A 26,344-nucleotide genomic window follows, 5' to 3' on the forward strand; every position below is an offset into this window, starting at 1 on the left:
GAATAAGCAGTTTGGTATATCTTCGGTATATTTTTTAGTATTCAGGCAGTATATTAAGTCGGTCACACTGTTTGTTTGTCGCGTTGTCAAAAGAAAGAAGAAAAAAAAAGAACAAAACGCTTGGGAAAAGCTCTGTTTTGTCGCTAATTTCGATTAAATTTGTACGTTTCCGCAAAGCGCTAACCACACATCAGAATCGCCTGCAATGACCAAAAAGGAGGACAAGACCCAGCCCGGCGAGGAGGTAAATAATGACACAAAACGAGCGTAAGAGCCGACTGCCGGCTTGGCTAGCCGCTGGCCAAACGAATTTTTGTGTTTTTGTACACGTCATGTTTTGGTGTTGTCTTAAGATTAAATATGACTCGAACTCCTGTTTGCAGCTGGTGAAGGTGAACAAGTGGGATGGCTCCGCCGTGAAGCATGCACTGGATGATGCCGTCAAGACCTGCCTGCTGGGCGATCGTCCCCATTTGAAGGAGCAATTCGGGTTGGTCAACACTCGCCTGGCACTGTGCGCTTTGGCCGTTGGCGTGGCCATTATGGCCCATGCCTGGGACTACACCCACCCGTTCCCCCAATCCCGTCCCGTACTGATGTTCAGCGTTCTGGCCTACTTTGCCCTCATGGGCGTACTGACGCTTCACACGAGCTTCCGCGAGAAGGGCACCTTTGCGGTGGCCGTTCACAAGGAAAAGGAGCGCACCTGGGAGGCAAGCTCCGACATGAAGAAGTACGATGACAAGTATCTGCTCACGCTGAGCGTGCGCGACGCCAAGGGTGTGCAGCGTGAGCTGCACAGCGCCAAATCCTGTGCGGCCTACATCGACACCAATGGCATCATATTGGACAATCTGGTGGCCAATGAAGTCAATCGCCTGTACAACTCACTGTCCGCGGAAAAGAAGGACAAATAGCAAGAGTCGGTATAACAAAACACCAGCAAAAGTTCACCCGGAGCGTATCCTTTCCCTATCATCATGCAACAGCCAACAACCATCGAGGACTTGGCAATGTGCGCCTCAATTTTGTGTTGGAAGTTGTTTTTTTCGAGTGTTTTTTTTTTGTCACTTCTTGTGTTTTGCTGCTGTGTAACTTCGGTTTCCCCTTCTCTCATTAAATTGTAACTTAAAATTGTTTGTGCGTGTAGTTTTTTGTGTGTGTGTGTGTGTGTGTGTGTGTGTTTGTGGGGCCTGGCGCAAGGTGAATAGGCTAACAAGGTGACATGGTCCGCTGTGGGGAGGATCATTAATGAAGAGAACTTTTGTGTATAGTTTGCCTTGGGAAATGTGTCAAATCAGCAGACGAAACTAACTTTAGGCACAGCACAGGACACATGCGGCAGTAGTTTGTTTCCTATTTTTCTTTTCTTTCAAACCAAATTCAAAATTTCAAGCTAGTGGTGTGTTGCGGTATGAGGGAGATTGTTACGCTGCAGATTGGCGGCGCCGGCAATGCCATTGGCGATGCGGTGAGTACAGTCGGAAGTTAGTCTCCCCCATGTCTGATGTCCCCTGCTATCCCTTTGTGGTTCAGTTCTGGCACGTTATTTCCCATGAGCATGGTGTGGACTACAATTCGGGACGTTTCGTCGGCACCAGCCCGCTGCAGCTGGAGCGCTTGAATGTCTTCTTCAATGCGACGGTGAGCAGACGCTTCTATGTGCGCAGCATTGTCATTGACACGGAGGCGAGCACCATACAGCGGCTGCACACCAGCAGCCAGCTGTACAGGCCGGAGAACTTTGTTGCTGGAACGGAGAGTGCGGGCAATAATTTTGCACGCGGCTATCACACAGATGGCGCAGAAATCCTACAGCAAGTGTTGGAAAATACGCGACGAGAGGTGGAGGCTGTGGACTCGCTGCAAGGCTTTCAGCTGCTGCACTCAATTGGCGGCGGCACCGGCTCCGGTCTCACCTCGCTAATCATGGAGTCGCTCGTCGAGCAGTATTCAGACAATTTGCTATGCAACTATGTGACCATACCCTCACCGAACATGTCCCAGGTGGTGGTGGAGCCATACAATGCGCTGCTCAGCACACCGGCCCTGGTCAATAACTCCCATTTGACATTCTGCCTGGACAACGAGGCGCTATTTCATATTTGCAATCGTAATTTGAAAATCAAAATGTGCGGCTATGAGCACATCAATCACATTGTGGCCCTCACCATGTCGGGCATTACCACATGCCTGCGCTTTCCCGGCCAGCTGAATGCTGGTCTGAGGAAGATCTACGTGAATATGGTGCCATTTCCGCGTTTACATTTCCTGATACCGGGCTTCGCGCCGCTGGTTACCTGCACGCAGCAACAGTTTAGCAAGGGCACCGTCTCGGAGCTGGTCCAGCAGATCTTCTCCAGCAATAATCTGCTGTGCGCCATCGACTTGCGTCAGGGCAAGCTGTTGACAGCCGCCGGCATCTTCCGTGGACGGATGTCGCCCCGCGAAGTCGACCAAATGATGACGGGTGTGCGGAACAAGAATCTGAATAACTTTGTCGACTGGATACCGAACAATATTAAGACGGCGATCTGTGACATACCGCCGCGTGGCCTCAAGATGTCTGCCACGTTTATTGGCAACACAACGGCCATACAGACGCTCTTTCAGCGTTTGCTGGACGGGTCGTCGGTGATGTTGCGCCGCAAGGCCCATCTCCACTGGTACACGGGCGAGGGCATGGAGGAGCAGGAGTTCATCGATGCCCAGCAGGAGCTGCAGGCCATTATCGATGATTATCGCAGCAGTGCGGAAATGGATGGTGACGGTGGCGGTGGCGGTGGCGGTGGCAACGGAAATGGCAGTCATGATGGCAGTGCACGACCCTCTGGTGCTGCTGCCGGCGGTACTAAGTGTCCCCACTGTGGCGAATAATGCGGAACCCAACTACACCCTCAGCCTACTCCCTTTCGAAAAGAACAAATTTCAAATGCAATAACTATGTCATAATTATGTAATAATTAATTATAGATAATTGTCCTAGCATTTTCTCATATCCCTTTACTTATTATTTTAGCCGTTTTCGATCACTGCTAAGTGCAACTGTATGTGTGTGTGTGTGTGCATCTGAGTAATTGTCGAAGTATTACCGCAACGCGATCTTACTTTACGGTTCTGCTCAGAAAACAACAAAGACAACAGAAACTCCGTTATAGGTAAAACACCTCCCACGCCATCTTGGGCTATTTCTATACATGGACAAGTGTACTTTGCATATTTCCCGTGATCTTTCTTACACTGCTCTCCCTACGGTAGATGAAGCCGTGATTATATCTTCGTATTTATGTTAGGCACTCGCATGGTCACATTGCATGCACACACACACATACAATAGATGCAATCCTGATCATTCCCAGAGTTTTAGGTTCGGTATTCAAATATGCAATTAGTTGCCAAAATCTTTCGGAATCTCTCTGCCGATCTATTTTCAGTTTGGACAAACATTTTGCGTAGGTCAAAAGCCGGATCTGCCAAACTTGAAATGCCGCCAAGAGGGAGTTTTGGTATTGCTCTACCAACCAACAACAGCAACAAAAAAAGAGCGCTCCTACACTATACGGTAGAATTTGCGTGCGTGCGTGTGCCTGTGGCTAGAGCCAGCGAAGAGAGAGAAAGGCGGGAGATGTGCAGCAAGCAGCATTCTATGCAGCATTATTAATAGATTGATGCTAAAGGTTTTTGCACTTGGTTTATTTCTGGTGCTCGGCATTCCTGAGATGCCGTCGTGGTGACAAAAATATATTAAATCCACACACACACACACGTCCCAATGCAGAGAAGCGACGGCGGCGGCGCCCATCCCGGCCCCAAAGGCGGACAAAATGCTCATGAAAAATGTGCAGCGGCGGTCTGCAAGTGGAGCACACACACACACACATGCACGCATACAACCGTTATGCTGGGTGGCAACGCACACCTACACACGCACCAACCCAGCAAGAGGGATAGAGAAAGAGAGAGCACGGCCTGAAATCATAAATATAAATTAAGAATTCAATAGAACAGCAAGGAGAGACGACAACTATTTGTGGGCTGCTAACAGCTCCCTGCCACCCGCCCGTGGCCACTTGGCATAGCCAAAAATGAGTTGACCAGGCTCCGCCTAACTGCATTCCATGGATCTAGAAACCCCCCCCCCCCCACACAACAAAAATATGACACTTCATATTTTGAATTGCGGCACATTTGGCGCCAACGATAGTATCGATGAGGGAAAAAAGGCTGTCTACCATCGATGGTGTGCCCAAGCACGGCTTAAAATTGCCGCTTACCAGCACTTAAGTCACTATACAATTTAAATTTTGAGCAGAAAGTAGAAAACATGGGACAAGGAGACATTTATCGTAAATAACTACGTTTTATGCTGCCCTTGGGAAAATATATATAGCACAAAGACTTTAACTCTAGCATAATTTTTTGAATATATTCCGGATAAAGGTAGTTAGAACGTGATTTCAAATTTTTGTTTTGTTTTGGTATATTTCTGTGGGATTTCTGTGCTCATATTTGAGACGCAAAAATGAGGAGAGAAAGAGAGGAACTGCAGACCAATCCTCTCTCTTGCTGACCTAATCATCTCTTTGGATATTAATCAAATCAAAGAAATCGGTGATTAGTTAGACGATAATGATGTTTTTTTCATCATTCATCATTATCCGGTGATCCTTAGCAAAATAATGGCTTAGGAAATAGCTCCCTTGCTTCCAGAAGGGGTGATTTGAATGAAAAATTCAAATACAAATTTATAAATATAAAGTCATAAGGGTATACAATCCAATGAAAAGAGTATTTATAATAGGCCAAATTGATTCTTCAATCGAATTAAATAATTGTTTCAGTGTTAAAAGTCTTTGAAAGCTGGGAAAATCAAATAGAACATCAAAATCGAGGAATATGAGTTAAGGCTACGGTATATTTACGGTATATTTTTTGAATGAGTAGGTATATATTGATATACTTTCAAGGGTCTGGCGGTATAATTTATTGATGATTCCGCGGTCATATGGTCTCACACATTTTTTTGCCGCGGACTCGTAAACACCACCACCTAGTCGAATTTTTTTCTGAATTCAGAAATTTCCGTTGATACTTCCCACAAAAATACAACATCAACATTCTGCACGGTTCGTCGTTTTTGCTGTTGGTGTTTTTTTGATTGAAACTGTGCGCGATTGATGAAACCAATATTCAAAATGTTAATAAATAAGAGAGTCAAATAGAATCCTAGAGCAATATTGAGAGCGGCGGGATAAAAGCAACGGTTAACAATTCCCTTTAATTTCGAACGAGTCGGACGCTGGGGTCGGACGCATACAACATTTTTCCGTTTACGGTTCGTGCGCGCTGCGAGTTTTTTTTGTACCTACCTAACCATACAACCAAAGCAACCCAAACCACCACCAACACCACCACCACGAACAGTGTGTGCCGTGCGTACCACAAAGTTTAAGATATTAACCTTTGCTTTGCAGCATTTGCGTCCTAGCAATTGTCGTGTTTTTGTTTTGGCGCTAATCGAAATATATGAAAATACAAAATAAAGGAGAAGAAAAGAAGTTGGTGCCTGCAGAACGGTACAATATACCCATGCATACACACACAACCGCACACACGTTGAGTGAGAGAGAGTGGAGTGGAGTGGAGTAGAGTAGAGTAGAGCCGCGGGAATTTTTTTTTGGCTGCTGTGCCTGGCTATATATGTATGCGCTTGTGTGCCTATGTGTGTGTGTGTGTTGCAGTTGCACTGGAATTTCTGTAGTGTGACCACACTTTAGAGTTGTGTATGTGTGTGCGAGAGAGTGAGAGCAGAGCGCGCGCCCTCAACGTTTTTCAATTTGCCGTGTGTTTACCGTGTTCTCATCTTCCGCTTCTCACTGTTTTCTTTCCTTTTTGTTCTTGTGCTAAAAAAACAGTTTAAATAATACAAAACGTGCGGCTCCCCGTCTCGTCATCCCCCTCCGGCCAACCCACCAACATCAAGAAATTAGTCAAACATAAAACAGAAATAATAAAAAAAACAGAGTCCTAAAAAAGAAACCAAAAACGAAATACGAGAGAAGATCTGATCTTCCCCCATACAAAAATATCCCGCACACACAGATCAGATCCACAGATCATGTTCACCGAAAAGGGAATCTTTCCCATAGGCGATGGCCTTTTGGATGTGGATGCCGAACGCTTGAAAGGATTGCTCGTGTCGTGTCGTGACATCAACGAGATCTACGAGGTGGAACAGACGCCGTTTGCCAGGTGAGTGGTATCCTTCCCAGACTAGTGTCCCCTCCACAAGAGGGATATCTTCTATCCACTTCCCCCCATCTCGCACTCCTTGTCTCTCCTGTTTCTTTTTTTTTTTTGGCACAAAACAAGTTTCACGTTTTCTCAAGCAGCTGCTCTCCAAAACATACAAAAACATACCAAATACTACAAAAGCGAAAACAGAAACAAAGCTCAAAATGTTGAAGAAAGTCTGAGACTGAGACCGGAGTCGGGAGTCAGTTTTTGTTGTTGTTGTTTTTCTTCTCTTTTTTCTGAAAACTGAAAACTTCTGCGTCTCAAAACTTGTTTATTTCGTTTTGCTTCTTCCTCTTGCTCAAGTCTTCGGCGCTCTGTGTTTGTGTGTGTGTGAGCTGTAGAAGCTCTCATACACGATCAGGCAAAGCGCACATGCAAGGCTGTCAAACAGAGACCGAAAGAGAGTTGTGTGTGTGTGGATAACGGCACAGTGTGCCTCGAGAGTGACTTCCAGGGCTTGAACCCAAAAGGCTTCAACTGCCACAGAAATCCCAAAAGTACTTTTAAACCTCTTACAAAAAAAAAAAACTTCTACGCGTTCGGGGAATTATTTCTCTGTGCGGAAAATTTTGGAATAATCTCTATTGCATTTCTAGTTACCTCAATCTAAACTATTTTCTGAGATAAACCTGGGTTCCCAGCTTAGTGAAGAAGCACGTCAGATAAAGCTGAAAGATAAATAAATAAAGAAAAAAGTGATTAAATATTTCTCTAGAATCTCTGTAGCTCTCCACAGATTGTTTTTTACATTTTTTTGCAATCTTAACTATTTATTTATGATAAATACTAACAAAAGATTGAAGAACTTTCAAAGATTTGTGAAGGAATTTTTGGTCTCTTCTGTTTAGTTCTTGTTCCACTGTGCTTTGCATCTTTGCCTGCCCTTGTGGTATTTTGCCCGCTGTCTGTGTTCCTGCATCTGCTGCATTCGGCCTGGCTCACTCTGCTTGCCTTGCTGCTGCTGCTGCTGCTGCTGCTGCTCTCTCTCCCTCTTGCTCTCACGCTGCTCTCGCCCTCACATCAGAGAGCAGCTGTTACTGTTTTGCCGTGGCCGAGCTGACCCTATCTCGCTCTCTCGCTCTTTCGCAGACTGCTGCTTCATTTCTTGTATTGCATTCCCACTGACCCTCAGATTGTGTGCTTCTATCTCCCTTTCTCTGTCGTTTAGCTTTTGCATTGCATACAAACCCTGCCTCTTGTCCTCCCTCTCTTTGGCTGCCCTTTTTGCTTTTTGCTAAATTTGCATTTTCTACCCGTTTTTATATCAAATCACAAAATGGTATGGATTAAAGGAAGCATTTCCAAAGAAAAATACATAAATGCATAAATATAAACATATGTAAAACTGTATATGTATGTCTGTATGTGTATTCAAGTCTGAACCGATTTCTAATGGGTATCAGAAGCTTCTGCACTCGTAGCTACACCCTTCCTCTGCCCCGTTCTTCTGCTTTTCATGATCACTTATTTTGCATTACGTTTTCAACGTGCTTCTGTGCTCCCCTCCCATTAGTTCTTATTTCTCTCTGCTCGTACTTCAGCTTCAGCTCTTCTCACCTTGTCTCAACTTCGGACTCGTCTCTGCAATTCTGTATTTGTTTCTCCACACCCCTCTCGAAGGTCGTTGCTTGGTAGCCCCACTGTATGGGGGGTTTGTGGGTAGATTCGGCTGACCCTATCTATCATACTTTTCTTTCCAATTTTTTCCGATTGCCCAAAGCCCACTGATAAGCTATCGAAGCTGAAACGAAAAAGAGAGCGCACGGTAGAGGCGAACCGGGAGAACCGAGCCAACTGACTTGGGTAAACGAACAATACAAATAATTTGTTGTTTTTTTTTTTGTCTTTTTTTGTTGTCGTAATTTCTCCCCATTTTTGCTTCGTTTTCTGCGCATACTTCTTCTGGTTCCGCGTTTGGTTGGAAGCTACTTGTTGCTCTTCTTGCTCTTCTACCACATTTTGTCTCTTCTTACGCCAGCACATGCACACATACACATACAAATGTGTGTACATGTGCGTACTCTGTTCTCTTTTTTTTAGGTCGCATAATTTTTGATCGTTTCCATCAACTAAATGATGACTCGAATGCGTTCTTGGCCAACAAAAGAAAGGAGCATTTTACTGTCTTTGTTGCTGTCATTTTTTATCATTTAATTTTCTTTTGGCAAAGATAAGACGGTCTGGTGGCAGGGAAGAACGAGAGTGTGATATCCAGTGGAAGTCAGAAGAAATTCCCGTAAATGCTTTTGTATTTTATTTGGCCACGTTTGCTGAAATTGTACAATAAATAAGAGCACGGCTTAATCATCATAAACCTAGATCCCTATGAGCAGGCAAAACTTTGCTGGAATCATTGGCTGAGGCTGAGGCTGAGGCAGAGGCAGACGACGCTGCTGCTGCGGTTCAGGCCACGCTGAAATGCCAAAATGTTGGCCAATAACGACGCACAATCCAAGAAATCAAATAAAATGAAAAATAAATATGTATTTGAGCTGTGAATAATTGGACTTGGATGGGGGATTCGATGGATGGATGGATGTATCTATCGGAAATAAAGAAAATACAAAAAATATGTTGGTGTCTGCCGTTGTTGTTGCTGTTTGATTATGGCCCAATTTATTTGGTACAAAAAGTATAAAAAAAAGTAATACAAATTGACAGCGAGACAAATGAAGTTGTGGAGACACCAAACCACTGGCTGGAGTTGCAGATTTTTGTTGCTGCGTTGTCTGTGTGTGGTGTACTGCCGTCTGTTTTTTTTTTTTCCTTTTTTTCTGTGTGGCTGCCACAAAGCCCACTTGACTTCCACACTATTGGCACATTGTCCAGTTTTGGAGCTGTTTTTTTTTTTGCTTATTTTTCGGTACGTCTACGGCTACGGCTGTTGGCCTTTCAATTGGAAATTAGGACGCATTTGGTGGGCAGCCGCTTGCATAATGGAAATTTTATACAATTGCACACACCACAAAAAAAAAAAGCAAAAAAAAAGTGTAGCATGAATAAAAGTTATATTTTCTGCTGGGGCGTACAGGAGGATTATTGGCGCAGGTTAGAGATGGTCACAAATATCTCCATCCTCACTCAATGTGTGCGCCATTGTGTAACGTGACTGACGTCACAGAACAAAAATCAACCCCCAAAAATACGCGTGGGCAGCATTAAGAAGAGAAAAACAGGAGCTTTGCCAGGAGCAACTTCCACACCCAACACGCCCACAGCTGACAGATGACTTTTGTTTCTCTTGCTCTCTGTTTGTGTGTGTGCTGCGTGGGCTGCAACTGGGCCAACAAAATATGTAACTGTTTTGTGCGTGGGCGAGCTTCAGCCCCTGGGTTCCCCCGGTTCTTGCCAGCAACCCCCTCTCGTAGGACAAGAGCAATTTTGTTGGCAGTCAGTGTGAACTGATGGTTGAGATGGAGTGGGAGTTAGTAATCTTGGATTTTGTCGAGGGTCGAAGCACCCCTACTTACGCCCTTCTCCTTATTTCCATCTCCTGTGTAGATTGATGGAGGACCCTCCATACGGACAGAGTCAACAAGATTCGAGATTCCAGATTTTCTTTTGTTTTTACAGGCGAAATCGATTTTGCCACCATCTGTGGACAGTGTCACAGACATAAGGGGGTAAGGGAGAAAGTGTGTGACAGATAAGAGTAATGAAAACAATAGGCAAGGGGGGGGGGGGGGGGGGGGGCAGATGCGAAGAGAGATATTGCAGTTTTATTTTAAATCTGCTTACAGAAATTTAAGCACATTTTTGGTTGAAAAGAAATGTTTATTAAAGTTGCAAGAAACGATTTCATTTCACCCCCCTACCCCTGCCTTCATTCCTCTTTTGGGCACTCAATCTCAATCATTTTATGGCAGGCTCCAAACTCCACTCCATAGATGTTAAGGGATTTGTTTATCTGCAGCAAAGAATAATACCCCTTATTTTTTTTTAAGTTTTATTTGTTTGCTCTAAGGCACACGCCCCCAACGACTTCAGCATGCGATCGTCTCTCGGTTGCAATTTTGTTTATGTTTCCAGCATACAAAGATATTCACGTGTGTGTGTTGTTTTTTAATGATATTCTTTATTTTCGCAAGAGTCGAAAAAACAGCAAACATTGAGCCACATTTAAGGCCCCTGCTACATTTCATCCAATTTGAAATTCTCACTTTTGTTCCCTTTTTTTGTGTGCCTTTGCACCGTTATGCTTATGCCTGGCGTAGAAGTCGACAGTTTCAGCGGAGAGCGAGAGAGCTCCTACCTGTAACGCAAAACTGAGCGCAGGCTCTCTCTAAATCAATCTTTCTATGAAAATGTGGAAAGTCGTTTGACCATAAGCCAACGATCTAAAGTGTATGAAAACATTCCATCGACCCCTTTTGCTTTTCCTTTGTTTTTTGTATATTTGCAAAATTAATTTTTCAAATGGCCATTTTGGCTAATTAACCGGACCCCACACATGCCACACACACACACACACACACACACACGGGTGCGGTTTCGGGAGTCGGTGGAGTCGCCCACGCCATCGTAATTTATTGCGCGTATTGATACTCTCTTGATTATCTCTTTTATGGGATCCGGTCTGGTGGGTCGGGGGGGGCGGACTGTCGATGATGGGTTCATTTTAATTGAGTTTTTCAATATGCGCGCCGATTGCTGCTACTCCTCCTCCAGTGGTGGTGGTGGGGAGCAGCAGAGGATTAATGGCTGCCACTGGGGGCCGGGAGAATGTAACCTTGGCCGCAGTAGAAAACATATTTAGAAATGCCAAATGGGAATTCTTCAAGTTTCCTTTCCTTTTCCTTTTTTCCAAAATGGAAATGATTGAGGGACATGGAATTTTAATGGGAGAACATGTATTTTCCTTTGTTTATCACCATATATTTAAAATTAAATTTTATTTTTAATTTGTAAAGAATTTTGCCTCTGCAACTGAAATCAGTTGGAACTTCCAGCACATATCACACGTAGCCAGCAGCAACAGCTACCCCCTTGTCAACCCCAACAGAAAATAATAATGTTTGCTTTAGATAATTACTGCGTTGACAACAACGCACACACACACAAGCTGAAGACAATGGGGGGAAAAAAAACAGTGATGAAAAGAGAAAATACAAGAAAACGATAATAAAAACTCAAAGGCAAGTGTTGTCGGGCGTCGGGCCGAGTAGCGACAGTGAAGTTACCATGGGGAAAGAACGATCTCTTGAAATTGTATTTCCTTTTGCCTATATCCTGGAATTGCCGTTCGCTGGTATACAATTTCCCATCAACGAACGGATACATATTGGATATATTTACAAAAAAATACCCATATGTACTTTATGGGTTGTACTTTCTGATAAATATTGTAACTACAACTACAATAGCAAATAAATGAGCCATGTGGCGAGTGGGGCTGGGTAAGGGTGGTTTAACCCCTGTCTCGCCCGAGTAGCCAACCATTAATTGACCTTTCGTGATGCCTGGGCAACCCCCCCCCAAACTATTCCCTCCCGACTACCCTCAAAAACCAATCGCCTACCCTTCCCCTTCTCTCTTGCTACCGAATAAATATTTGTTTTGGATCGCTTTTGTTTATGGCTGGCATCTTGCTCGTGTGTCGTCTCCTTCATTGAGCTTTGATTGCTCTCGTAAAAGTGCATCCCCCACAAGGCATATTGGTGGTGGCTTCCCCTTTGTTGTGGCTGCATTTTAATGAGTTTTTTGGCTGTCAATAGTCGCTGAAGCTGGCGGACAGGGTCATTGACAATGTGACTAAGTTTCGGTGACAGCTTCATTCTCCTGTGGAGACGAAAATCAAAAGAATAATCCGTCTGACATTTGCGCTTTTCCAGGAATAGTTGAAACTGCTTGTTCCCGCTTTTAGCCGGTTTGTCTGGCAGCGTTCCACATGGTCAGCACTTGGATTATCTGCCCGTGGATATTCCTTGAGTTCTGACAGCCATTTAACTACCACCTACCCGCCCAACGCCGCGCAATACAAATGTCAAGGACGACTTTGCCGCGCTTTCAGGCATTTTTCCATTGATTGCGTTTTCGACTCGGTTTCAGTTTCAATTTTGAGTTTGCTGCTTGCCTGGGTTTATAATTGAGTAATTTTCTGTTGCGCCTTGTCTCTGGCATTTCAATTTTTATCTCCATTTCCGCTTGACGTGGCTCTGCTCGCTTTTGGCCTTTTAACCTTTTTCTGTTTTAATATTTTTGCTCATTTTTTTCAGCATTCTTGTTTTTATGGCGCTTTTTTATTTGAATATTTTTGTTTGGAAGTTGACTTGACTGGCACCAGTCAAGGTCGTTGTGGCCGCCACATGCTCTGCTCCTTTCGTAACTCGAGCGGAGCAGAGTCTGGCTCTGAATTAGATTTTCAAATCAATGTGCACTGACCTTGAAGCGTGTGGGGTAATGTGCCAGTGGGTGAGAGAAAGAGGGAGCTTCCACCCCACACATCTCTCTCTCTCCCACAAACTTGAACGGAATGGACAGAACAAAGTGGATTTGAACCAACTTCCAATGAAACTGTGGAAATGAAACAGTGTTCTTCAGAGCACGTTTTTTGTATGCTTTTTGTGCATCATGCTTCATATTTGCTTCTGTCTTTTCTTTTCGACCCTGTGGAATGGAATTTAATCTCTAGGGCTCACAAATATGATGGCAAAAAGGGGGGTTTCCTCCGTGTTGGCTCTTTGTCTGTCTGCTGCATAAACGTGCGATAAGATAATCAAAATTGCGACTCCATCCGAGCAATGCGACGTGTTTTGTGTTGGTTTTTGTTTTTGTTGTTGCTTTCGTGAATAATGAATGATAATATCTGAAGCACTGCACACACTTCGCTCTCTATTTGTCGCTGGTTGTGCCTCTTAGTTGACATTTTACAGTGGAATGACATTTCTAATATCACTCCTGGCACTCGATGACGCATTTCCTTCGTCAGGGTTACAAAGTAAAGCCTTTACTCGACGGCGGTAAATGAAAATGTAACACTAACTTGACAACTAATGGGTGAAGTTCTAGTTTTAAAATCTCTTCCAAATTGTGGAACATTTTCGTTGCATTTATGACAGCGCGCTGTCCGAGGCCCATTCGGTTCCCTGGGGAACTAGTTCAGTTCGTTGACTTGCCGCCAGATGATGCAACAAATTTGTGTGGTGTGTGGTGTTTGCTCTCTGTTATTCAATCGCTTTCAACAAAGTTGTGTTTCGCATGAGAAAACAAAAATTTCCATGTGGGGGGGACTTTGCACCACAGACAGCCAACCCTCAGTACGAGACTTAAAGGCTCTACCAAGCTCCATCTCCAGCTGTATCTCTATGTAAATATGTTTGTATGCACGGATGGATGGCTGGATGGCTGCTTATCAGCTGAAAAGAGGGTCGGGGGGCGATAATGATAATGAAATTTTCAAATTGACATTGGAACGAAGGAAGAAACAGCACAGAACTAATCAAGCGATTAATCGATCAATCAGCAGTGACACTGGAAACTAATGAGCCGCACACACACACACACACAAACGCACAACTAGAAAGAGAAGAACTCGGTAGAGAGTGAGAAGTGAGATAGAACTACCAAAATTGGCAGCCGCACAAAGGTGCAGCTTAAACAAAAACAAACTCAAAGTTGCATCGGTGACGAATTTACGCTCAAACGAAACGAAATTAAATGAAACACGACAGAAATATCGAATAGGAATTGGTAGTATCCGCTTGTCGTAAACACTTCCGTTGAATTCATTAGAAACAAATGCAATGGAGAATGCACAATAATAATGACTAACAATGTTGACATTTCGACTGTACATAACTATGCATCAAATGGTAAAAAACCAAACACGAATAAGATTTAAATGAATATAAAAATCTATTAGATCTTTAACTCTGCGAAGTTATAGTGGATGTTAAAAATAACCCAACTTTCAATGCTTTGAAATGAACATGAAAAGTGCCCCGCAAGATGCAATGCCAAAAAATGAAAATGAAACAAAAAAAGCGCCGCTTAGAAACAAACAAACGCTTTTGGCATTGAGCCACAGTCATCATCAAAGCCAGACACAGACCCCGACAAGAGCCCTTGAAAATAAAAAGCAACAGCAACAGCAACAACAACAAGAGCGAGAAAGCAAGAAAATAAGAAATAGAAATAGAATTTGAAATGGCAATGGAAAGTAGAGAGCCAGCTTAAAAAAAAAAAAACAAATAAAAGAAAAAGGTTTATGGTCAAGTTGAAAATAACATTTTTTGCACTTTGACATTCAAAATGATTCAATAATTCCAGTTTTACACGATACCAAGGACTGCATGTTTGCATGTGTGTGTGTGTGTTTGAGCAAAAGAGAGAGAGAGAGAGAGAGAGAACTGTTCCCTCATCGATATCTAATCGATGGTCAGGGCAATTAGAGAGCTCTCCCGCTTATCGCTCGGTGGCGATGATAAACCTTTTCGTTGCGTTGACAATAAAATACAATTTGTGGCACATTTTGTGTGGCCTTTTTACATGGCAGCTCTGGTTTTTGTCTTAAATCCAATGATTAATCGATTGCCATGTAATTATAAATCCACCAAGAAACCCTCTAGATAAGGCAGAATAAAATGTGAAGTGTGAGGGTCCCCTCCAATTTGATTTCCATTGAATTTTTCAAGTGTAGGCCACGTAATCGTATCGTATTTTTCCAAGAGAATGGAATAGGAGCGAGCGCACATTGGGGCAGAGCTGTTACTCATTTTTCTGTTGCATAAATCAAATGATTTACATTGACAATTTCAAAGCTTTAACAAATAAATTAAGAATTTAATCTATGCCTTTTGAACTTCAGCCTTTTGGCTTATTTTCACTAAAAATATATTTCTGCCCATTGTGCAGTAGGGTCAGAACTTCTCTTCAATTCGTTTGCTGCTTTACCACTTCCCCACTTCGTAATAATGACGTTACCGAAAATGCTAACGGTGCAAACTGGCGACAAAATGTACCCACAAATACCACCTCAATTTACCGTTGCATCAGCAGCAGCAACCACGACAACATCGGCAGGCAGCTACAAATGAAATTGTCTAATTGCCGAAGCAACAAGCACAGGGACCGACCGCAGACGGACATCTTTTTTGTTGGACAAAGAGACGAAGGAAGCCACCATCAAGCGACGGACAAGCAGCTACACACAACGTACAGACATGCGATCGATGTACAATGTATGCGCAACATTTTGCCCAAGCAGTGGAAAACATTTTACGTGATTTGCATGAACAATTGCCGAAAAATGCAATGAAAAATCCCCAAAACCCAACAACTGCCCAACAAAAACAAAAACCGAAAAAAAGAAGCAGGAAACATGAAACTGAGGATACTCTACAGCAGCTTACAGAATGTACTTGAATATTGATGGGCTTAACTTCAGCAGCAAACAGTTTCCCATTTATTTATGTGTATTTTAAACAATTATATACATAATTAATTATTGTTTGCATTTGTTGCTGTCTTCCCTCCTCCTCCGCTTTAAAATCAAGATACCCTTTAACTATAACTTTTTGGAGAGTGTATCAAAAAAGCGTTTGAAAATTGTTAACCGCGTAACCGTGATGTGTTTCGTCCTCGTCGGTTTGCTTTGGTTCGCTCATTCGCTTACGGTCAAACCAGTCCGTGGATGGGGGCAGTGGGTGGACACGGATAGACGCATTTTATGGGTTTATGTTTGTTTGTTTTGTTGTCGTTTTAGGGAGAGGTATTTAAACTTCTTATTAAATTTGCCACAACTAAGTGTTGTTCTCTATCTAATTCTTCCACTCATTGACTCTCTTTCCCTGTGCCTTTTTTACCCACACACTCACTCTCTCTTTCTCTTTTCTCTGCCTTTTGGAGTTTAGAGTTTTAGTCTTTACCGGACCGATCTTGATAGTAAATCGAATGAACTTCCCTCAAAAATATTCTCTTGCTGTTGTTGCTGTTGTTGCTGCTCTTTCTGCTTCTCCTTCTCTGCTGCTCTCGCTGCTGCTGCGCTTCTTGCAGTTGCCGTTGCTCTTGCTGCTGCTGCTCTTTATGCTTCTCTCGCTGCTGCTGCGTCTCTTGCTGTTGGCTGCTGCTGCTGTTTGTGTTTATGTTGTTGACGGGCTTAACCCATGTTGACCTGCCTGTCTCTATTCGTGCATATCTCCCTACCCTACCCTTCCCACCTACCGCTTCGCTCTCCTATTATTTCACCCGCTGCTCCCCTTTTGCCTTGTATTTCCACACTCGCAACAACAAACAAAGCAACAACATAAATGGAAACAATTTCTGTTTTCGGTTTTGCTTTTGGTTTTTTGTTTTGTTGTTGTTGTTGTTGTTTTTATGCCGGGGGCTTGACAAATTTGAAATGTTAATTTTTAACGGTTTTTTTTTTGTTTTTTTGCCATTTTGGTGTTTATTTTTGGTTTTGGTGGCTAGATTTTCGCTAGGCTGGTGGTGGGGGGGGGCTTATATGCCAAATTGTTGCCTTGCAGGAATTGCCACACATGTGTGCTGCGCACTACAATGAGGGGGAGTGCCAGCAGAGGCTTCAAATGTTGTTGCTGTTTCGATTAAAAACAAATCAAAAGCATTAATTCAAAACACTCCGCTTCACCTTTGAACCCCACCAAACTCATGCCACGCTGGGCACATGTTGTGTTCTTTTCACATTAAATGCATCAAATGCATTTTTACTTTATAGTTTAGTTTTGTTTTTGCACTCGTGTTGCGTAACTCTCTCAGTTTTCCAGGCTTTAATTGTTATTCAAGAAACGCGCCGTACCCCCTCCCCCCAATGATCCCCTCCATGCAACCAGCAACCAAGACAATTAATGGGTTATGGCTTTTGGGTTTATTTTGCAATTTGTTGTAATTGAGGGAATGTTAGATCTGAATGATCTCCAACAGGCATGGGAAAAAGCTGTAAGAATATGTAAACTGTGTAGAAATAAATAAAATATTGCATTAAACAAACTATTATAATAAATAAAATGGTAGAAAAGCCAAAAGAGCCAACCAAGCCCAGCATCACACACACACGACGCATTCTCGCACTCGTTCTGCACTATAAACGCTGTGGCATGTCAAGGAATAACACGACAAACATAGAAGAAAAAGATGAGAGAGAGAGAGAGAGAGAGAGCAAACATGGCCAAGAGCAGAGTGTGGAGTGAAGGAACGATCAGGCCACGCCCGCTGAAAAGAGTGGCAAAGGAATGCCAGGAAAAATCAAATCAAATCAAATGGACAAAGCCAAAGGAATGCGGCTTTAACGATCGTCAGAGAGAGAGAGAGAGAGAGGGAGGGAGAGAGGGAGAGTGAGCACTCGACCAGGTCTGAGAGATGCTTTCAAGGTCGTTGGTGTTTTGCCTTGAAAACAGCAACAGCAACAGCAACAACCAAAAGATGCAACGAATGGAACTGGCAGTAAAACTGGTCGGTCGGTCGGTCAGTCTGCTGCAAAGAAGATGCACCCAAGCCGAACCATCTTGTGGGCTGATGGTGTGGGGCAACCAAGAACGAAGAGGAAGCAACAGATGGTAAATAGCCAGATTGCCGCTGAACATCGCTCTTGGGCCCGGTCCATTGTTCTTTACTTTGTTGTTGCTTTTGGGTAGCCTTCAAAAAGTGCTGCCAAAAAATACAACGAGTACTTGACTAATTAGCAGAAGCATCAACAAAAATGATGATGAAGATGAAGATCCCCACTTCAATGTCTCTCTCCCTCTCTCTCTCTCTCTCTGGCTAAATGACTCTCGCAAAAACAAATCTGACAAATGGCATTGTCTTCCTTATATTCTGTCGTTTCCTTTCAATCTTTACATGACTTTCATGCCTCAAAGATTTAGGGGGGCTTTAACACAAATTGTTATGGCATCCACACAGCAACCAAGAAAATATTGCCAGCCCCAGAAAGTTGAATGGACTTGAAAGACCATAAGGAGTCGTGTGTGGCCGTTCACTTGTGGGAAACTTACACTCAGCTGGCATAGAACAACCGGAAAAAAATGTAGGAAATGTTTGAAAGCAGGAAAAAGGGAAAGGGAAAATAAGTGTATAAATAATTAATTGAAAATAAAGAAATAAATGCGAATAATAAGAAAAATAAATAAAAAATTATAAATAATATAAAATAAATAAAAATAAAGTAAATAAATAAATTAAAAATTTAAAATATAGAAATAGAAATAAATTAATTAATATACAAACAAAAATTAAAACTAGCAAAAATGATTATAAAATAAAATCAAATAATAAATAAATAAAAAAATAAGTTAAACAATCTCTAAAAAGCTTCGGCAAGTCGGTCCAAATTGAAATGTGATCATGATCATTATGAACCCAATAACTATTAAATCAATTGAATCCAATAAACAACCCTTAAAAAAAGTATTTGTATTGCTAATATTCACTTAACCTTAACTCAAGCACCTGTCTCCTGTACTCTGTTGACTTTGGGTTTGACTAATTAAATGGCATTTATTATCCTTAACACCAAGAAGCTTGAAGGTCTTTCCGCGTCCGTCTGTGTCTCTTTGAAGGGTGTCTCTCTCTCTCTGCCGCGCATTGTGTGTAGGCTTTTGTCCGAGCTTAAGTATTATTTTTGTGTGTTTGTCTGCCTTTAAAATGTAATTAACACTCGGGCTGCGAAACAGCGAGCAGCAAGGAGGAGGGGACTGCCAAATGTTAATTTGTTTTTAATTATTGAGATTTATTGACAGCCTTGAACTCTTCAACTTTTTATTGCACAACGTGTGTGTGCGGTTTTGAGAGCAAGGACTCTTCGATTTTGTGGCTGCAAGTTTGAGTTTGAGTACGGGCATCGAAGGCTCCTGCTGACTTTATGGAGCTTTACGTGCAAACAGAAATAAATATTATATTAATAACCACCACATGGAGAGAATTGTTGTATTTATAGCTCGTCTCTCGCAGCTCTCTCTCTCTCTCTCTCTGTACTTCATTTAGCTTCAGTGGTGGCCGGCCTTTGCCCATTTTTATGGAATTTTTGTTTAACTTTTTTTCTTTCTTGTTTTGTATAAATTTAAATGTATATTTATATTTTTGTATTGCTGTGGCTGTGGAGACAAACAACAAAAAGTACTCGCATGATGAAGCATTTTCAGTTGATTATTATTGTTCTTTTTCCGCCTCTTCTAAAGACTACAAAAAAAATAACGTATTCCCTTCTCTCTTCTTTTTTGTTTGTTTTGCAGGTAAAAAGATGCTCAACGATAATTGTTATTATTATTGTAAGTTTTTTGGAAAGTGATTCGGTTGAATGGGAATTGGAAATGGGACTGAGAGAGCCAACAGCCAAAATGATGACCATAAAAACAAAGTCCCAGCGTGCGCTCGTAAGTTGAGATTTGTTAGATTTCCCTGGTGGATTCTGAATGCCGAAGAGCCAGAGAGTTCTTCGGAAATAGTGCTGGAATATCAAATCAAATATCGTGTGTAAATTTATTGATTTATTATCGATTTATTAGCCATGTCGATTAATTATCGATGCCAAATTAGAACCTTAATCTAACGTTCTAGAGATCTCCGATTCGATCACTTGGACGGGCATTGGACGATTGACATCAGAGGAACGGAACGATCAACGATCGCGGTGGGAGATTTCCCAATTAAGAGGATGATGATGAAGTAAATAATGTTCCAAGCGATCAAAGTTGCTCGCTGTCTCCCGTCTCTGTCTCTAGCCCTTTCGGCGCGGGGCTGCAAGACCAGTTTTTTGTTGTGCAAACACATTTCCAGGTTATAAACTTCAACTTTGAAGGGCCTTGCATAATTTGTGCCTCATTCTGTACGTACAACCTGCAAACCAGCAGCAGCAGCAGCAGCAGCAGCAGCAGCAGCAGCTGGCTTAGCAAGAGTTCGAGTAAGGGAGAGGAGAAGCAAGAAAAAGATGATGAACAAGTTCTAAAAGAGAGAGAGAGAGAAGGGAAAGGAAAGTACCAAGTTGGCGTGTAGTCAGTCGGTTGGGGGAAGTCAAAGCACTTTAAAGCACTTTGAACTTTTACAGTACATGAGTTTGTCTTCTAGAGTTGTGTTTGTAGCTGGCTTAGTGTGTTTGTATTTGTATCTGTGTGTAGTTTGTTTAATGAATAGCAGAAAGATTTGTACAAAAATAAATAAGTAAATTGCTGCATGGAAAGCAAAACGGAAAATGGGGTAAAACGGTAAATTATCTTACCTATTGAAGGTGGAGGAACTTATTGCACTTCTTGCCCTTTCTTCGAAAGTATCTTTGTAGCTTTTACACGTTGATTTCACCACAGAAAGATCTCAGAACTCGTCACAAAACTCATGCCAGGGTAGCCAAATAACCAAACAAAATGAATCTCTCTCTTTGGTTGCCATTCTTTCTCTTTTTCGTTGCTGTGGTTGTTGTTGTTCGTTTCTGCCAATATCTCGATTCGATTTGTTGTCAAATTGTATGGAAAATTCAACGGTAATTGATTGGATTGTAGCGAAAAGAAGACGTTCGATAATGATGATCATTGAACGATGATAATGATAATGATTTGTTAAGTTAGCTTGCTTCGATCGATCGATCAGCTTTAATGTAATTTCATTAACCTTAACATTGATTGATTCTCGCTCTTTCCCACATCAGTCGTCCAATGACTTGTCAAGTCATGCAGAACGGAACCCCAACACCAGCGGAAAAAACAAATAAATACAAAATAATACAAATAAAGTCAAAGTCGCTTCTTCAATTCTTCTCTAATTGCAAAAATGCTTATGGGCTGGGAATGGAACAAAATGGAACGGAATGGAACGGAACGGAACGGAACGAGCGCGTGAGATATTTGTCAAAAGTTGTGCGTGAGTGCCAGTGTTGGTAAGGGGCGGGGAGAAGACGAACTTAAAATACTCACGAAAGTTCAATGTCAAGATTTTCGTTCACTTTTTTTGTTTTTTCTGTACTTTTTGGGTTTCTTTTTTTGATGAATTTCCTGCCAGCAACAGTTTGTTGAACTTCCATTGCTCTTGGAGATGTTACAGCAAAAAAGAAAAGAGAAGCTTAAATGTTAAAGCCATATTTGGTGGAAGATCAATTGGCGTAGCACCTCCTCCTGCTCGACCCAGTAGATTCCGTAGAACTGGCAGCTCTGGGATTATTAGGAATAAATTATGAATGGAATTTCTAGCTATTCACTTTTGTAGCACGTCTCAAAAGTCCAAATCGAAAATATGAAAATATTTTCAACTTCAAAAAAAAACTTCTTGGAAAACATATACATAGATACATAAGCATGTGTGTGTGTGTGTATGTAAATGCCAACACAGCAAATACTCTAAACAAATGATTTTGTGGCCGTTTTTTGTTGTTTGAGCCAGTTTCAGGTTTACTTTGTTGGGGAAGAGAGAGACAGAGAGAGAGAGAGACGCACAGAGAACGGTGTGGTGTGTCTTGAAAACGACCTTTGCAAGCATTTTTTTGTAGTTTTTGTTTTGTGTTTTGTTACTCGATGGCTAGCAAAGTGGGCGGCGGCGGCACACAGCGAGCGAGAGTCAAAAACAAAACAAAAACCAAACCAGATCACATCTGAAATGAAACTAATCTGCGAGTAGGCCAATCTGAAGCTTCGGCCATTCTGCACTGGTCCCTAGCCTGCAGCAAAGGGGGAAATAGTTGAAATGGTTAAACCCTAATGGATTGGGCTCACATTATGGTTATCTTTGTGCAATCAAGTTTACAGAAAAGTACGACACGTGGGCAGGCAAATGCATTTACTCCACATAGAACAGTGCATAAAATGTGTCTCTTGTGGGGAGTTTCTTATGTCGCCTCGACAGCGGATAGAACCGACATGTTTACATCAATCCAACAGTCAATCTATTAACACTGGGATTTAAAAAAGGTTTGGCAAGTGGAAGGCACCTTAAAAACTCTGAAGCTCATATTTCAACCAACTGAAATGTGTATTTTATGTGCAATTTGTCTTGGCATAAATATTTCCATTTGCAACTCCTTTGCATCCGGCTACAGGCTTGATCATCGTCATCGTCATCGTCATCGTCACTCTCATCCAAAACTGTCACATTCATTTTGATGAGGTGTGCTGTGTGCTGTGTGCTGAGAAAAAAAAAAAAAACAAACAGCCAAACTGAAAGTAATCGTCGCTTGGCTTTGGAAAAGTGCAAAGCCAAAGAAGAAATTTTTATTATATATTTTTTGTTTTGTTTCTTGTTGCGCTTTTTGCTTTTTGCTTTTTGCTTTTCTTTTAACTTTCACCCGAAGCCGGCAACGGCGAAGACGACAACCCAGCGGCATAAAAGCACAGCATTAGAAGTCATCATCATCAACACACGATGATCATAATGGAGTTGTGCTCTGAAGTCTAGTCGCTAAAATTAACGCATACCAAGAGCAAAATCACAGAGACTGCTGCTGCTGCTGCGGCTTCTGCTGCGGCAATGTGTGGCAATGTCACTGTCTGTCTGTCTGTCTGTCTGTCTGTCTGTGTGCTATGGTGGCCATAAAGCAACAAATTGTGGCAAAGTAAATGGGACCGGATCCCTCTTACCTCTGCCGCTCCATTACTCCCCAGCTGGTGGCGTTCCCCTTATATCTTAGAAAGTTTTGATATCTCGTACGCATGCGTACGTACGCAGAAAGGAAACATAATACTTGCCACATACCACACATCCCCTCCCGCGTACGCTGCATTGTCATGCCATGCGACATGTGAGAGCCCCGAGTGAAGGTTTTCCTGCCCTCCTTGTGGCATTGAACCTACTACGTCTAGGTCCACAAATAATTGCAATAAATGTATAATATAAAATATATGTAAATATAAATGTAGGGCCTTTTGCTTATGGAACATTTGCACAGCGAATCAACATCAATCGGCGAATCTTTCCGCCGACGAAACAGGTGGATTATGGGTTGAACTTTGGGATTAAGGTAGTACAAAAAGTGGCAGAGTAAACGAGAGGAACGGAGGAGGCTCCTATCAAGAGCAAACACACACTCTGGCATTGGTGACCTGCTTTTTGACCGCCCTTCCCCCCTGTACCCAGTCCGTTTCGTTATCTTTTGCCATGGGGGAGAGGAGCCACATAAAGCAGCAATTACAGCCAGGAATTACCATTACCAACCCAGCAACAGCAACAGCAACAAATCCAAGAATTGTATAAGAATAACCAGAAAGAAAGACAGAGAGAAGCGAAGCAGAAGTCGAAGCTTTTCATACACTTTGATTGAATTTTGTATGCGAAAAGTAAACGATGAAATGGAATCCGATTTCAATCAATTTCGAGCGAATCAATGATTATTTTACTAACTAGATTTATACTCTGTTTACTCTATAATAGTTATAGAAATAAAAGAAATAATTCATTGGCAGTGCAAAAAGAAAGAAAAACGTTTATCTGCATAGATAAATATTTATCTGTAAGGGTATGCCAAAGTCATCGTTCTGGTTGCTTTGCTTAGATTTTGACTTTCAGACTATTGCCACACGAAAAGTTGATTTTATTTATTCTTTCTCTCTCTCTCTCGCTCGGTGTCTTTGTGTCTCTGTCTTGGGCTGGTTCTTGTAAACAAAAGACCGTTAATTGACATAGAATTTTGAGGTTTATGCTCCCGTCGTCTACGCGTACACGCGCCCCCCCCGCTCTTTTGTCAAACCTCAAATAAAATTTCCATAAAGTTTCTCGTTAGGTCATTTACCTACATCATTTCTTTTAGAGTTTAAAACAAAAGCTAAATCCCCACCCCACCCTCACCCCCAACCCTTATCGCACACACGCAGTTCAATAGCCTCTTGAACTATCGTCTGAACTATCGCCAAATGAATGTGGGGGAAGTGCTGTCCAAATTTCAGTGAGAAATCGTCGGACAGAGAGTGCAGATTGAGTGTGTCCCAACAGGTGAACAGGAAGTACATACATCTACATGTAAAATGTCAAATGTATATAATTTGTAGAATAACGCATCCTAGAAGAAGTTTATTGTTTCACTTTCAATCTTTTTGAAAACAAATCGCAGCTAAGTGTTGATCAATTCGTTCGATGCCAATGATGAGGAGGTTAATCATCTGTCATCATCTTTCAGCCCCAACCCGCTCTCCAACTGCAATTGAAATGTTGCTTTAATTGTGACTAATTAGTCATCAATATATACAAAAATACAAAAATAATTACAAGATACGTCTATATAAGAGCAGGAAACTCGAAAGAAATCGAGAATGAACGAGTGAACGAGTGAACGACTGACTGACTGAATCAATCAGCGCACAACAACAACAAAAAAACAAGTTTTACTCGGTGACCTTTGTTTAAACACAACCAACAAAAAAAAAACCATCAGCGATAGATAATTTAAAGATAATTTTTCGTATTCTTTAGAAGGTGATTGGAAGAGAGTTTCTTGTATAGCGAGTGGGGAGTGGGAGTGGGGCATCTGACGAGTGGATCTATAATTATTTTAATCATAATAATAAATTTGTATTTGTTATGCAAATGAGCGTGGAGATTTCATTTTTATTGCAGCGCCTGAGCCGCGCTCGTCTTAGTCACAATAAAAACTGAATAATATTACAAAACAAAGTCTAGCGAGGCTGTTCATACCCTTTAAGGCAATAGACTAAACTGGAGTGTAAGTTGACTGCTCTCAAGTGTATCTGCACTTTCCAGGGTATGCCAAGAATTCAGAGCGTGGGCGCTTCACTATCTGCACAAATACTTCCAGATTTCCGCTCCATTACTCACTCACAGCGAGAGAGAGAGAGAGGGAGAGCGAGAGCGAGAGCGAGTGAGCGATAGCGAGAGGAGATTTGCATGCAGAGGGGCGAGTGGTGATTGGGGGTACTCGTCGCAGTCTTACAACAGCCAATAACCATCAATTATCGTCGTGTCAGCTGTGTGTCTTGTAATGTGTATCTCGCAGATACACAGATACATGGCGGCTGGCTTGCACTGCCTCCTAATATATTGATGGATTTTGTATTTGTTTGTTTTAGTTTGCAGAGCAAAGCAACAAATAAATATTCATAATTAATTGATTTACTTCTCGTTTTTGCCTTTAGTTTTAATGATTCCCGTGCAAATTCAGAGCCGATTCGAATTCGGATTCGGTTCGGTTCGGTTCGAGCCTCCAACAATGGTTGCATAATAAAAATCTTTGTGCGCTGATTTTTTTACAGTATTTTTATTTTTATGTTTTTTTTAAATTTTTGTTGAATTTTTGTGAAAGGTACAAAAACACACGACTGAAGCTGGAGCTTGGACTCTGAGAGTTTGAGACCCGAGACCCGAGACCCGAGACCCAAAAAAGAGTTCAATAAACCGCACGGAATTCAAATCTATTGACCCAAAAAATAAACAAGACTCACACACACACAGAGGCAATCCGAATATCTGCAATAAATGGCAATTGAAAGACTCAAATAATAGGCGGTACAACAAAACTATGAGAGATAGCAATGCAAAATCATTAAGAAAACAATGAGCAATCAGCAAAACAGACGAACGGAAAAGGCGGCAAAAAGGGTGCGGATACAGATCCCAGGTTCCCGCACGCCAGGTCCAGGCCAAGGCCAAAAACAGCAGGAAGACAGCAGAGGGTGAGAAGCGAGAGAAATGTGGAAGTGGGACAAGGCCAAGATAATTGACGGAATTGCGGAATTGGTAATCAAGGGAAACATCGATCGATCGATCAAAGAGGGGGAGCGAGCAAAGGGAAACTCTGTGCTCGTTATGAGACAATAATTCAGGTAATTATAAAGAAGGAACACAGAAAGCTGGCTGGCTCATCCTGGGCGGACGGACAAGGGATCAATCAGAATCAGTTGGGAAATCTTTGGAAATATTTTCCCCTAATTTCCCGACCGCCATAACATTTTGTTGTTGTTTTCCAAGCACATTCCAATCGTCTATTGACCGATTTATAAATGTTTTATGCATTGCGTATACGCAGCATGTGACGCCTTTGGCTTGAACATACATTTATTGTTGTTGTTTCTGTTGTTTCTGTTGTATTTTATGGACTACCTTGAACGACCTTGCCGCCATTTAGGCGCCTGCTAAGCAACAAACTTGGTCAAAATGCATTAACAAA

At 42.1% G+C, this 26,344-nt stretch overlaps 3 protein-coding genes across 3 annotated transcripts in view; all 3 read left to right on the plus strand.

Moving 5' to 3' along the window:
- The first annotated feature begins 83 nt into the window (after positions 1-83).
- LOC117588749 (signal peptidase complex subunit 2) lies at positions 84-937 on the plus strand. Its single transcript, XM_034280227.1, has 2 exons — positions 84-244; positions 384-937. Exons 1-2 carry the CDS (start codon positions 206-208, stop codon positions 915-917), a joined length of 573 nt encoding a protein of 190 aa, XP_034136118.1. The 5' UTR covers positions 84-205; the 3' UTR covers positions 918-937.
- Positions 938-1,308: 371 nt separating this feature from the next.
- LOC117588745 (probable tubulin beta chain CG32396) lies at positions 1,309-2,923 on the plus strand. Its single transcript, XM_034280222.1, has 2 exons — positions 1,309-1,471; positions 1,537-2,923. The coding sequence occupies exons 1-2, from the start codon at positions 1,415-1,417 to the stop codon at positions 2,875-2,877; spliced, it is 1,398 nt and encodes a 465-aa protein (XP_034136113.1). The 5' UTR covers positions 1,309-1,414; the 3' UTR covers positions 2,878-2,923.
- Positions 2,924-5,012: 2,089 nt separating this feature from the next.
- LOC117588744 (death-associated protein kinase related) overlaps positions 5,013-26,344 on the plus strand; it is a 51,293-nt gene continuing 29,961 nt past the window's right edge. The window contains exons 1-2 of the mRNA XM_034280221.1: positions 5,013-5,126; positions 5,916-6,252. Of these exons, the coding sequence (XP_034136112.1) occupies positions 6,119-6,252 (134 nt within the window). The 5' untranslated portion in view covers positions 5,013-5,126; positions 5,916-6,118. The remainder of the gene's footprint in view (positions 5,127-5,915; positions 6,253-26,344) is intronic.

Source organism: Drosophila guanche, unplaced genomic scaffold (assembly GCF_900245975.1).
Source record: "Drosophila guanche unplaced genomic scaffold, DGUA_6, whole genome shotgun sequence".
Taxonomy (NCBI): domain Eukaryota; kingdom Metazoa; phylum Arthropoda; class Insecta; order Diptera; family Drosophilidae; genus Drosophila; species Drosophila guanche.

What these genes read in the sequence shown, in the direction of transcription:
- LOC117588749 (XM_034280227.1), top strand. Translation starts at nt 206, where the DNA reads ATGACCAAAAAGGAGGACAAGACCCAGCCCGGCGAGGAG. An exon ending in AGACCCAGCCCGGCGAGGAG is followed by an intron (nt 245 to 383) that starts GTAAATAATGAC and finishes TCCTGTTTGCAG; the next exon opens with CTGGTGAAGGTGAACAAGTG.
- LOC117588745 (XM_034280222.1), top strand. Translation starts at nt 1,415, where the DNA reads ATGAGGGAGATTGTTACGCTGCAGATTGGCGGCGCCGGCAATGCCATT. An exon ending in GCAATGCCATTGGCGATGCG is followed by an intron (nt 1,472 to 1,536) that starts GTGAGTACAGTC and finishes TTTGTGGTTCAG; the next exon opens with TTCTGGCACGTTATTTCCCA.